This window comes from Sparus aurata, chromosome 6 (assembly GCF_900880675.1).
Source record: "Sparus aurata chromosome 6, fSpaAur1.1, whole genome shotgun sequence".
Lineage (NCBI taxonomy): Eukaryota > Metazoa > Chordata > Actinopteri > Spariformes > Sparidae > Sparus > Sparus aurata.
Genome location: NC_044192.1, coordinates 3,527,961 through 3,540,866, shown reverse-complemented (window position 1 = coordinate 3,540,866; position 12,906 = coordinate 3,527,961). Strand labels below are relative to the sequence as shown.

The 12,906-nt window shown below is 40.2% G+C and overlaps 1 protein-coding gene across 2 annotated transcripts in view; it reads left to right on the top strand.

Moving 5' to 3' along the window:
• The window catches only part of LOC115583271 (butyrophilin-like protein 1), a 34,193-nt gene extending 27,637 nt beyond the window's left edge, over positions 1-6,556 (top strand). For both annotated transcript variants that reach the window (XM_030419933.1, XM_030419934.1), the window contains one exon: positions 5,079-6,556. In XM_030419933.1, the coding sequence (XP_030275793.1) occupies positions 5,079-5,134 (56 nt within the window). In that variant the 3' untranslated portion in view covers positions 5,135-6,556. The remainder of the gene's footprint in view (positions 1-5,078) is intronic.
• The last annotated feature ends 6,350 nt before the right edge of the window (positions 6,557-12,906 follow it).

Sequence of the window (12,906 nt, the reverse complement as noted above, 5' to 3'; positions counted from 1 at the left end):
CGCAGATTCCTCATGACCAGACGCACAAACAACCCATTTGGACCACTAGTGTCAGTCCAACAGGAAGGCAGCCAATTAGATGTGTGGCGGCGTTTTTGTCCAATTCATGCCTACTTTGAAAATGATCTTGTCCTAGAGCTTAAACACAACGGTCTTCAAATTAACTCAGTAATTTTCTTCATGCCTTGAAGAACAAAAGTTATTGAAATCATTCAGCTGCGCCAAACTTTAGTGGGCGGGGCGGTGGAAACCATTTTTTCCTCACGCCATCAAGCATCGAGGCTTTATAACTTCAACATACAATTTCCTATCCACACCAAACTGCTTGTAACTGTAGAGGCTGTCTCCCCGAACAAATCTCAGCATCAATACTTAGTCTGGCATTTTGCTTTTGGCCGCCATGTTGAAATATTGCCAATCTTCGTACTTAAATTATCTCCTCCTACAGATGTAACACCGCCGACTTCAAAGTCACTCAGTAGCATCCTCTGACCTTGAAGATGAAAAGTTATTAAAATCTTTATCCTACGTCATACCTGCTGGCCACAGTGGAGCGGGCAATTCGAATCCTTCGCCGTGAAGCATCGTGTCCTCATAATTTCTTCATACAATGTCTTATCTCGGCCAAATCTCTCAGGAATGCAGAGGGAGTCGCCCTGATGAGATCTGTGTAGTCATGGGGCGTGGCCGTGACGCGTGGGCTCTGTAGCGCCCCCTATTGTGATGCCCCGCCTCCTACTTGTAACATAGAAGGACGAAAATTGGTACGCAGATTCCTCATGACCGTACGCACAAAAAACCCATTTGGATGCATACTCTCAGTCCAACAGGAAGTCAGTTATTTTGAAATTTGGCCGCATTTTTGACAAATTCACGCCTAATTTGAAAATTATCTTGTCCTAGAGCTTAAACACCACAGTCTTCAAATTAACTCAGTAATTTTCTTCATGCCTTGAAGAACAAAAGTTATTAAAATCATTCAGCTGCGCCAAGGTTTAGTGGGCGGTGCGGTGGAAACCATTTTGTCCTCACGCCGTCAAGCATCGAGGCTTCATAACTTCAACATACAATTTCCTATCCACACCAAACTGCTCGTAACTGTAGAGGCTGTCTCCCCGAACGAATTTCAGCATCAATACTTAGTCTGCCATTTTGCTTTTGGCCGCCATGTTGAATTATGCCAGTCTTTGTACGTAAATTATCTCCTCCTACAGATGTAACACCACCGACTTCAAAGTCACTCAGTAGCATCCTCTGACCTTGAAAATGAAAAGTTATTAAAATCTTTGTCCTAAGTCATACCTGCTGGCAGTTGTGGAGCCTGCCATAACAATCCTTCGTCATGAAGCATCAAGTGCTGATATCTCCTTCATACTATTTCCTAGCTCGGCCAAATCTAGAGGGAATCTAGAGGGAGTGGCCCTGAATAGATCTGTGCATCAATACTGTGTCATATCCATAGCGCCACCCACTGGAAACATGAAGCAAGTTTTATTTCAGGCAATTTGGGCGTCCTACATGCATGTACATGAATGAAATGTGGCACGCATGTGTGTCATGACAAGACGCACAAATGACTCATTTACACCCACACTCTCAGTCAAACAGGAAGTGGTCAATTTTGCTTAGAAGCACATGAATTGATGGTGTAGGTGATGCAAGTCGCCACTAGATGGCACTGTTGTCTTTCAAGGCACATGTATCATATTCATCAGATTTTATTGAAACTTCAAAAGGTGGCAGCATGCACTTCTTGGGATAAAAACTAGTAAACAAAGCAGAACTTAGATCAAAAGCTTGACACTGATAGACAGCCATAAATAAATTTTTTGAAAGAAGGCAAATGAAGCATTATTCTACACATATTTATGTGCAGTGATGACAAACATAGTCAGATGTACATGGCATTTGCAGGTAGTTTTGTCTGAATTGCACGTTTCAACAGGGCATAGTTGAAGGGTAATGGGTTGAGCCACATAATGGATAAGTCAGTGGTAGTAAGCCACAGCACACAATTTTCAAATAAGCCAATTTGCTAAGAATGCCATTTGCGTGTTGTGTCTGCCCTGTCAAGGTGGCACACAACAAGATGTGTGTAGTTGTGATTCTGCCCAACTCTTCCGCGATGAACGAAGTGGATTCCACTGCGATATGAAACAACTGAGTGGGTTCTTTGGTTAAACACCACTACTGCAGGACGCTCGTCAAACCTGGTCACTTGACCGCTGTCCCTTTTCAAAAGGAAGAATCACCTCTGGCTGCACTCCACTACCTATCTAAATCTGTGGCATTCCACTTCCATCCTTCCCTATGATGCGCTGCCTTCCTGCCTTCACGGTGACAACAGAAGGCAGTGTCTTATCTGCGCCAGTAGTCGAGTGGTTGGCGTGCATGTCACATATGCAGTGGACCCAGTTTTGAATTTAGGGCGAAGGAAGTTTACTGCAAGCCACAACCCCCCCCCTCTCTGTCCCACTTCCAATCTATTCCCTGCAAAAACACAGGTGTCCATGCCTGAATTCCAGACAAAGGCAAAGAGAAGGCCGTAACACTTCACACAACGTAACGGTGCAGAATCGATTGTCAAAACGTACCTGATTACTAACTGTTTTAGAAATCATTCACCTGCAGTCCCTTTGGATTTCTGTGGATTGCAGGAAGTTGTTCTGACTTCACCTTGAAGCGCTTGATACTGGCAGGGGCAACCCACCGCGTTACAAACACACGTTGGGAGAAGAGGCTGATATTCACCCCCCGCGTGCACCGTCCCAAACGCAGGCGGTTGCTGCCTCCGTGAACAACGATCGAGCAACGGGGCTTAAGCCGCGGCGCGTTTGGACGGCGGCACGCCCCGACGTGCGCGCGGACTGCGAGGGCCCGTTCATCACTGCTTGCAGTTTTAATTTGAAAGTTGCGACCGTAAGTAGCTTGCCACTACAACAACAAGCTGACAGCTACAGAGACCGAGGAGACGCCAGGATCTCCCGGATCTCAGCGGCTGTCCAGTTGCTCATCTTGACGTCCACGGATGAAGTGATGAACTGAATGTCTATCCTATCCATCTTCACCGTAACATAACACCAGAGCACTACTGTTTACCCCCACTACGCCTGGCCGTCGCACCATGTCTGTTTAGAAGCGCAACATTGAAAAGGGTCCGGTCTGAAACAGTGTCCCGCAGCGCAGCGTTCTGAACGTTGTGTAATCAAATACAGCGGTATGGCGGTATATTGAAAATTCATATCATAACGAAAATTCACACCTGTATTCGGTCTGAACCGGTATACCGCCCAGCACTACCTAACACTATTGATTAAGTTCCATCAGACAGACCTCTGAGTGTCACTCACTCATGTTTTTCGTAACATTTGAAAGTGGAGGCTCTACATCCTGAAGCTTTCTGCTGATAAACATAATTAAGGCAAACAAAAAGACACATCTGGATACAAATTAATAACTTTTAAAGAGGCGCTATGTTGTTTTGAAGAATTTCAAACTCAGAATTTTAGTGTTTACAATATTAATGACGTAATGATACAAACTCAGAAATATTTATTTATTCCATACGTGAATAAACAAACTGTTCTCAGAGGAAAATAAGGTCCCAGAACACTGCTTGAAGGTAGAAAGGTGGCAGGGTCCGCCACATATAGACACAGTAAAACTGCATCAAATAGTTTATTTATTCAGTTTATTCAGTCATGAAAACAAATCAGTCAGTGAAGATCTTTCTCTTCTGATTAAAAGTCTTTCATAGAACTACAGAATGCTCCTTTAATCCAGTTTATCATTTAACAAATGATTCTTTGGATTAACTCTCTGATTGGTTTGTTAAAAGCCTGAATATGTCAGTAACCTTTAAAGGGACAGTTCAACACTTTAAGTAATACTCTTACCAGTGTTAGCTTTCTGTCACAGAGAGACTGATGGCTGATTGATTTCACTGTTACATGCCTGTCTTTCTGATATGTTCCCTTTACTCACAGATACATGTTATTGTTTTGTTGTTTCCTTTGTGAAGTGACTTTAATCTAGAAAAGCACTATACGTTTAAGGTTTCATTATCATTATTTACATTACATACTTAATTTACTTTCTACCTGAGTACTCTTGGTTACTCTAACACTGAACATGTATCAGTGATTCTGGAGTAAACTGTCCCTTTGAGCCAGTTCATCATCTGACATGAGATTCTTCACATTAACTCTCAGACTGATTCCTAAAAGCCAGCTGGCTGCAGGAAGGGACGGAAATACAGGATGTTGACCAGTTTTCAGATCTGTAGGTTTAATACTTCTGGTCTGAATGTTGGAGGACTGAATATGTCAGGCTGTAACCTTTAAAGGGACAGTTCAACACTTTAAGCAATACTCTTACCAGTGTTTGCTCTTTCTATCACAGAGAGACTGATGGCTGATTGATTCCACTGTTACATGTCTGTCTGTTAATTGTGGAGGTAAACTCAGGAGGTGGTTAGCTTAGCTTAGCTTAGCATAAAGACTGGAAACAGGAGGAAACAGACATTAGTTAGAAACACACCTTCCAGCACCAGGCTGACTGTTTCACACTGTTTATGGGTTTAATGCTAAAGCTAGGCTAATGGTTTCTGATTCCATCAGATTCCATATTAATAATGAATGAATTGATGAGTTTATGAAGCCAAAGAGCTGAACATGTTCTGGTATCAGCTCTGTGACTCTCAGCTGTTGGTGCTCATTATTAACACTCAGGTGTCAAAGTGCTTCATTTGGCAGCAGAGTGAGTTTGAATTGGATGTTTATAATAATCCTAATCTGTAGTGATGAAGCTGAAATCATGACATCTAATTAAATGAGAGACGGTGATCTAATGTTCTGTTTGGTGGTCGACCTCAGTGGAACATTGAACATTGAGATTCTTCTGTAAAACAATGAAAGTAAAACTGAAACCGTTCAGACCAACTTTCACTCTCCATTCTTGACTGTTTGAAAACAGACTTTTAAAAGATGAAACAAACATTAAAATCTCCACCAGAATCATTTCTGTGTCATATAGAAGTTGACTTTCTGTAATGTTTACTTTTGTTTTGTTTTCTGCAGGTTTACAGAGAAGATTCCGGTCATGTAAGTCTCCTCTCCACAATGGTAGTTGTTAACAAACTACATTTTCTCCACCTCTTCAAAACTGCTGACAATCACCAAAGAAGTTTGTTCTCCTCCTCCACTTTCTGATATGTTCCCTTTACTCACAAATTAATTATATTGTTTCGTTGTTTCCTTTGTTAAGTGACTTTAGTATCTAGAAAAGCACTATATGTTTAATGTGTCATTATTATTATTTACATTAGATATACTTGAGTAACTTTTTTGAATAAATTGTACTTTTCTGAGTAGTTTATTACAGAATACTTTTACTTGAGTAGATTGTCAGCTGGTCTCAGGTCTGCTGACACTCTGTTATCTACCACATGACATGGAGCAGGATAATGACTGAAGCTACAGCAGCAGTGTGACTGTCAAATAGCACTCACTGTTAATATTTATAGACAAATTAACAACACACAGTAAAATGGGCTGCAGAGCATCAGAGAACTGAGCTGACAGAGAGCTGTAAGCATGGCGGCTGGAACGAAGGGTTCAGAGATGCTGCAGCTCCGCTAAAACGAGGCATTATTAAAACACTGATCAATAGGAGTGATCAGACTTGTAACAGAGAGACAGAGCTCATATGTGGACGAGCAGGAAAGAGGGACAGAAGTGTCCACAGGACTTAAAAACTGTTTTGGATCATGAAGTGTAAGATTTCTCTCCAGTTGTGTGATTTGTCAGTCAGGGTCTCTGTGACCAACAGGAAGATCAGCGTTATATTCTCTCCTCTCCTCTATGAAGCGTCTGTATCCTCACTGAGCTGCATTATTATAAACTATGGAGCATTAACGTGAGTCTGTGATGAGCCGGTCAGGCTGAAACCTTTAACAGAACACTTCAACACTTTAAGTAATAACTTACCAGTATTAGACTCAGAAGGTGGTTAGCTTAGCTTAGCTTAGCATAAAGACTGGAAGCAGGAGGAAACAGACATTAGTTAGAAACACACCTTCCAGCAGCAGGCTGACTGTTTCACTCTGTTTATGGGTTTAATGCTAAAGCTAGGCTAATGGTTTCTGATTCCATCAGCTTCCATATTAATAATGAATGAATTGATGAGTTTATGAAGCCAAAGAGCTGAACATGTTCTGGTATCAGCTCTGTGACTCTCAGCTGTTGGTGCTCATTATTAACACTCAGGTGTCAAAGTGCTTCATTTGGCAGCAGAGTGAGTTTGAATTGGATGTTTATAATAATCCTAATCTGTAGTGATGAAGCTGAAATCATGACATCTAATTAAATGAGAGACGGTGATCTAATGTTCTGTTTGGTGGTCGACCTCAGTGGAACATTGAACATTGAGATTCTTCTGTAAAGCAATGAAAGTAAAACTGAAACCGTTCAGACCAACTTTCACTCTCCATTCTTGACTGTTTGAAAACAGACTTTTAAAAGATGAAACAAACATTAAAATCTCCACCAGAATCATTTCTGTGTTGTTTACTTTTGTTTTGTTTTCTGCAGATTATCATTCGGCGAAATTTTTTCGTAAAAAGAGTGTCATATCGGGTAAATTTCCTCTCAACAATGGTAGTTGATAAGAAATTACATTTTCTCCACCTCTTGAAAACTGCTGACAATCACCAAAGAAGTTTGTTCTCCTCCTCCACTTTCTGATATGTTCCCTTTACTCACAGATACATTTTATGTTGTTGTTGTTTCCTTTGTTAAGTGACTTTAGTATCTAGAAAAGAACTATACCTTTAATGTATCATTATTTATATTACATGTAGTCGAGTAACTTTTTTGAATGAATTGTACTTTTCTGAGTAGTTTATTACAGAATACTTTTACTTTGTAGGAGACACTACTTTGATAAATATCTGATAGGCCTAATTAATCACTGGCGATTAATTTACACTCGTTTACAGGGCACCACCTCCGATATTTGAATTTTAAAACTAACCTCGGAGGTAATTAGTTAAATTATCAACTGTCCAAGTTTGGTAGACAGATAAATCATCAATCTCAAGTGAATCTTTTTATTTCAATATCTATTTGCTCCTATTCTGAAGCAGTGAATTCTTTCCACGATCCCATCGATTTCCCACTTCAAATTAAACGTGCACAGACAACGACATAAGATTAAATATGTTTATTAACTAAATAAATGCAGATTAAATGACATGAGATAATGATTCAAACGGGTGACAAAGTAACAGAAAGTGTGAAGACTGGAATGAATTATTGATTGGATGGATTCAGACAATGGTGGATCTTAACATGGAACCGTTAATTTGCAACTACGGGATTAATTTCTAACGAGATTATATGGGAGATGTTTTGAATTTATGACATATATTTGAAGCTTTTACAAACACCAACTCTGATTTCATTCACGTGTGACTCTTGTCGTGTGTGGAGTTTCCATCCTACTTTGTTGAAGAAGAGAGATGTCCCAGAATCCGGATTCTCTGGGTCAGCTCCGTCTCAGTTTAGATGCAGAAGCCGCGTCTGTCCAGCCGCTGGATGATGACGAAACGGCTTCCCTCGATGACGTATTTGCCGGCATAGCGGGGATTCCGTCTGAGCTCTTTGCGGCCTGTCTGCTTCGGAACCGCTGGAATGTGATGCCGTCTCGGGTCGAACTTCCTCTGCCCAGCGAAGTGTCTCGCTTGAGATCGCTGCAGGCGGGTCCGTGCGCGGTTGATTCCGAATATATATTGAATTGACTTCTTGCGTAAAAATAACTAGGAAAGAAACGCCGGACGGACGATCTCTCTCTATTACTAAATACAAGACAACAAAAATAGTTTCTTTGGTTTTAAATACGATACTCTAACAATAATAAGAAAAAAAAATATCACAAAAAGGAATCAATTTCGTTCTTGCTCAAATTTCAAAGAAAGATCTTTTCAAAATAAAAGAGCGTCACCTGGAGAGGTATCTTACAAGTGGCTCAGATCTCCAGAGATTACTAAGCATCGGAGCCTCAAAAATCTAGCAAAGTACAAAATCAAATTACGTGTACTAGAAATTAAAGTAAGTACGAAGGTAGCAAACGAAGAGCAAGAGTAAAACAAAGAGTGTAAGTGAACTTTAGAAAATGCAAGCGAGTAGGTTACAAGAGATTACAAGCGTTACGAGAGGGTACGAGAGTAAGAAGAGTTTCAGAAGCGTGTAGAAGAGAGTTTCAGAAGAGAGTGAGCAGCGGGATGCATGAGCTTTTAATGTTTAAACCAAGGGCGGAATCAAGGGCGGCCTGGTCACGTAGCTTCCTCCGGTGACGTCACAGCTAATGTTACCGATTTCTTACTTGTTGAATCAAACTAATGATTTGATAAGTTTTTAAAATCGCGATCGACTATGTGCCGATATACATCATGGTCTCACATTAACATTTGTTATAAGAATATAAAGGAACACAACTGAAGTTGCCTAATAGAGAAAGAGAAACTATTAGTTAGAATGAAATACAAACAAGCACATAATCATCAGAGGCACTAATGGCTTAAGAATATCTCGTACAGTGACAACTTGTACTTCACAGACATGTATCAGAGTTAAAAGAAAGTCTAAATGCTTAAAAATAGATCATAGAATAGAACATTCCATTAGTATTGGCCTTTGAAATTGTACCAAAACTTCCAGTATTAAAGGAGAAATCAAGGCTCTTGTTTCCTTTTTGAAGTGAATGTGGAGACACCCTGCCGGGTTTGAGTGTTGTAACTTATTGGATGACATCTTAATAGTACATGCCAGATGTGGGCCTTGTCATTTGGTGACAAGCGTGTTTGTAACCAGGGATAAACCTGATGTTCTCCAGTGACTGAACTGGCACTGAATGTAAACAGTCTGTGGAAGAAGAGACAGGTACTGATGGGGGGGGATAGTAGCCAGGCCACTACAATATGGAAGGGAGTAGGTGAGAGGTGAGATGGACACAGACATGCAGCTCACACCTCCTGTGCTGAGAGGAACAGAAGACAATGGCTGGTTCCTACATCTTGAGTAGATTGTCAGCTGGTCTCAGGTCTGCTGATGCTCTGTTATCTACCACATGACATGAAGCAGGATAATGTCTGAAGCTACAGCAGCAGTATGACTGTCAAATAACATTCACTGCTAATATTTACAGCCCGAAGGATTGCAGAGCGTCAGAGACCAAATGAGACAGACAGCAGTAAGTATGAACTCTCTCTCTTCATCTTCTTGCTGTAATTTGTTGGTGTTCTAGTTTGCCGTCTGTTGTAGTGAAGAACGTTCTCAGATTGTTGTACATAAGTATTTAATATAAATTATTCTGATGATTCAAATTAAGTACTTTTGTCCTCCAACTCTTTTACTTCTACCTGAGTACTTATTTTTGGTTACTCTAACACTGAACATGTATCAGTGATTCTGGAGTGAACTGTCCCTTTGAGCCAGTTAATCATCTGACATGAAATTCTTCACATTAACTCTCAGACTGATTCCTAAAAGCCAGCTGGCTGCAGGAAGGGACGGAAATACAGGATGTTGACCAGTTTTCAGATCTGTAGGTTTAATACTTCTGGTCTGAATGTTGGAGGACTGAATATGTCAGGCTGTAACCTTTAAAGGGACAGTTCAACTGTATTAGCTTTCTGTCACAGAGAGACTGATGGCTGATTGATTCTACTGTTACATGTCTGTCTGTTAATTATGGAGTTAAACTCAGGAGGTGGTTAGCTTAGCTTAGCTTAGCTTAGCTTAGCATAAAGATAAACTAAAGTTAGAAACACACCTTCCAGCACCAGGCTGACTGTTTACAGTTTAGATGCTAAAGCTAGGCTAATGGTTTACGGGTTTCTTCAGATTCCAAATGCAGATGCCAAAGAGCTGAACATGTTCTGGTATCAGCTCTGTGACTCTCAGCTGTGATTGATCAGTGATTCATTATTAACAGTTAAGTCTTAAAATAGATGTTTATAATAATCCTGACAGGAAGTGATGGAAGCTGAAATCATGACATCATTAAATGTGAGTCAGTGATTTAACAGGATTTGTGTTTGGTGTCGAGTTCAGAGTCTTTAAAACACACTGACTGAAACCAGTCAGATAAATCTTTCACTCTCCATTACTGGAGGTAAAGGTTGACTCTACATGATGAATACTTTTGTGTTCTGCAGGTGGCCTTGACTCACAAGATGAATAATTGGAAATGCAAGAAATTCCCAGAGAGGTGAAACATCTTCAAGAAACTGAAACGAGTCCACTTGCCCACGACACAACAGCCAGGACACCAGCATGGCCACTGAAGCCTTCCTGTGTGTGTGTGTGTGTGTGTGCGTGTGTGTGTGTGTGTGTGTGTGTGCGCGCGCGCGCGCGTGTGTGTGTGTGTGTGTGTGTGTGTGTGTGGACATGGAACTCAGATGCAGGATGTGATATTCAAGATGTTTTTCTCATGTTCTTAAAAATTGTATGTTTTTTGACATCTCTGTTAATTTCTCAGGGAATAATGTGGATCATGATGAAACACATCAGGTGTATTTAGGTGGCTGGTATCTGTGAGTGAGGACAGTTTGATGCAGATGAAGGAGGAACACACTCACACACAGATAAAACTAGAACTGATCAGAAATGTGTTGACTTCAAAGGATTTTGAATGGATTTATATGATTAAGTTGCCTTTAAATGTTTGCACGTGTGGGTGAATTGTAGAAATCAGGACCTTGTTCTGTCGCCCAATTGATCTTAATCTGATCAATAATTGATTTCCTGATTTGTTCGATGCTCCTTTTTGGAGATAAACAAGATGAAAAGGATTTATTGTTATATTGTTGTCAACCAAAGTTGTTACATTTGTGTATATATTTGTGTATTCATGCAGGAATAATGTGTTGCCATGTAAATATAAAATAAGAAGTTATAGTTTAACTTCAGCTGCAGCGCCTCTGATCCTCTGCTGTAACACGACATGCAGCAAACTGCAGGCAGCAGTTAAGACTCGGCCTTATTGTGATGTGATGTTCATGTATTCAGGAGACAAAGATGTTTATTTGCACACAGAGCTGGTGTTTGTGCTGCGACCACCGACGTGGACCTTCTGTTGGGTTTCATGGCAGTTATCCAGATGTGCTGCCAGACGCTCAGCTGTCTCTGTTCCTGCATCCAGCTGCAGCGTGAACATGTTCCTGAATGAAGCTGCATGTGTGTGAACAGTGGAAATCACTGCTGGGGCTTTAAAAGTCATTCAGTCATTTACTATCAGTACAGGAGGATTTTGGGTTTATTGTTTTTTGTTATTATTTGTGTTGGTTTTGTACTCTGTGTTTTGTAATCACTTTTTTTAAATAAAGTGTTACGATGGAGCCTTTGAAGACAAATTTGCACTTAATTTATAATCTTTTCAATTCAATTGGTTTAAACTAAATACATAAAACAAGTTCTAAAAAGTCATTTGTGTTTGTTTTATAAATATAAGTAAAAACAATCAACAATCACATTATATTGTTTCTGGTTTAATTAAACACTCTGTGTTTGGGGTCAAAGAGATTTTTGGTCATTGATCAGTTGAACTGTGTATCAGCCTGAACATGAAGCCTGTCAGCGCTCGTTACTCACTTTAATAAACTGAATTAACCCAAAAGGTTGATGATCATTTCCTGTTCATTCTCATTCAAAGTGCATCAGTTACTTTACACTGGACCGTTTGGTCAGCGGTGCAGGAAATACTCAGATCTGACCAACACAACACAAACACACTCCTCCACCATTAAAGTCCTGCATTCAAAGTAACTCAAGGAAAAGTACACAAGTTTTATCAGCAGAATGCACTTTTAGTTTCAGAGGTAAAATGTCCCTTTGGACCAGAGAAGTTTCTGTTCTGGTCCAGTTATTTGACTGTAACTGTGACTGAAGCAGCATTTTCCTGCTGCAGCTGCAGGTGGAGCCAGTTTGAACTGTTTTAAATCCTCACCTGGTGTCGCTCCTCCAGATGGTCACCAGGTAAATCTGAGGGGAGAGAAAACAAGAAAAAAACTAAGTTCTGACACAGAAATCTTTTTTCTGATCGATTCGGTTTTTTTGTGACATACTGAATAATTTGACCTCTTCTGGATTTCAGCAGTTACTAATGAAAACATGTCAGAAGTTCAGAGGAGAAACAACCACAGTGGAACTCAAGTATTTTTTTTAAGTACAATTGTGAAGAAGTGTTGAAGGAAAACTTCTATTAATGCTGGCAAACAAAACATTTATAGGCGACAGTCGCTCATTAATGAAGTTGTCAGTGCAGTAAACTGTCTGTTTGTTAGAAGCTTTGTTTTAAATCTGACGTATCTGAAATATTGTTTCATTCAAACTGTTTTAATGTCTGTAAAATAGAGATCATCTCAGAATCACACCCAGAAATTAAAATCACTTTTATTTCTTTGATCCCAGTTTGAACACAGAAACATCAGAAACAGTCACAACACACAGTTTGACAGTTTTCATGTTTTATTCAAACGTTTGTACAGAAATGATGAAGCGCTGCCTGAAATGACCTGAAACACGACAAGAGCATCATCAGTGAACAACAGAACCATCAGTGTGGAACTGGACCTGACAGACTGCTGAGCACCTTAAAACACAAACAAGAACCAACACAGGCTCCACCCAAATAATGCCAACAACACAAATGTCAAATGTAAAGTCACATTATATTCACAGAGACTGACAGCGTTAACAGCAGCTTCAGTTCAGTGAAGTCTGATGGTTTTAAAGCACATGTGGAGCTCAGTCAGGAGCTTTAAGCTCTACAAGCAGTCTGAGAAGATTTGGTAAATAGACGCATTTATACATCACTGCTGCCCTCATTCATCCATTCACTCACTCA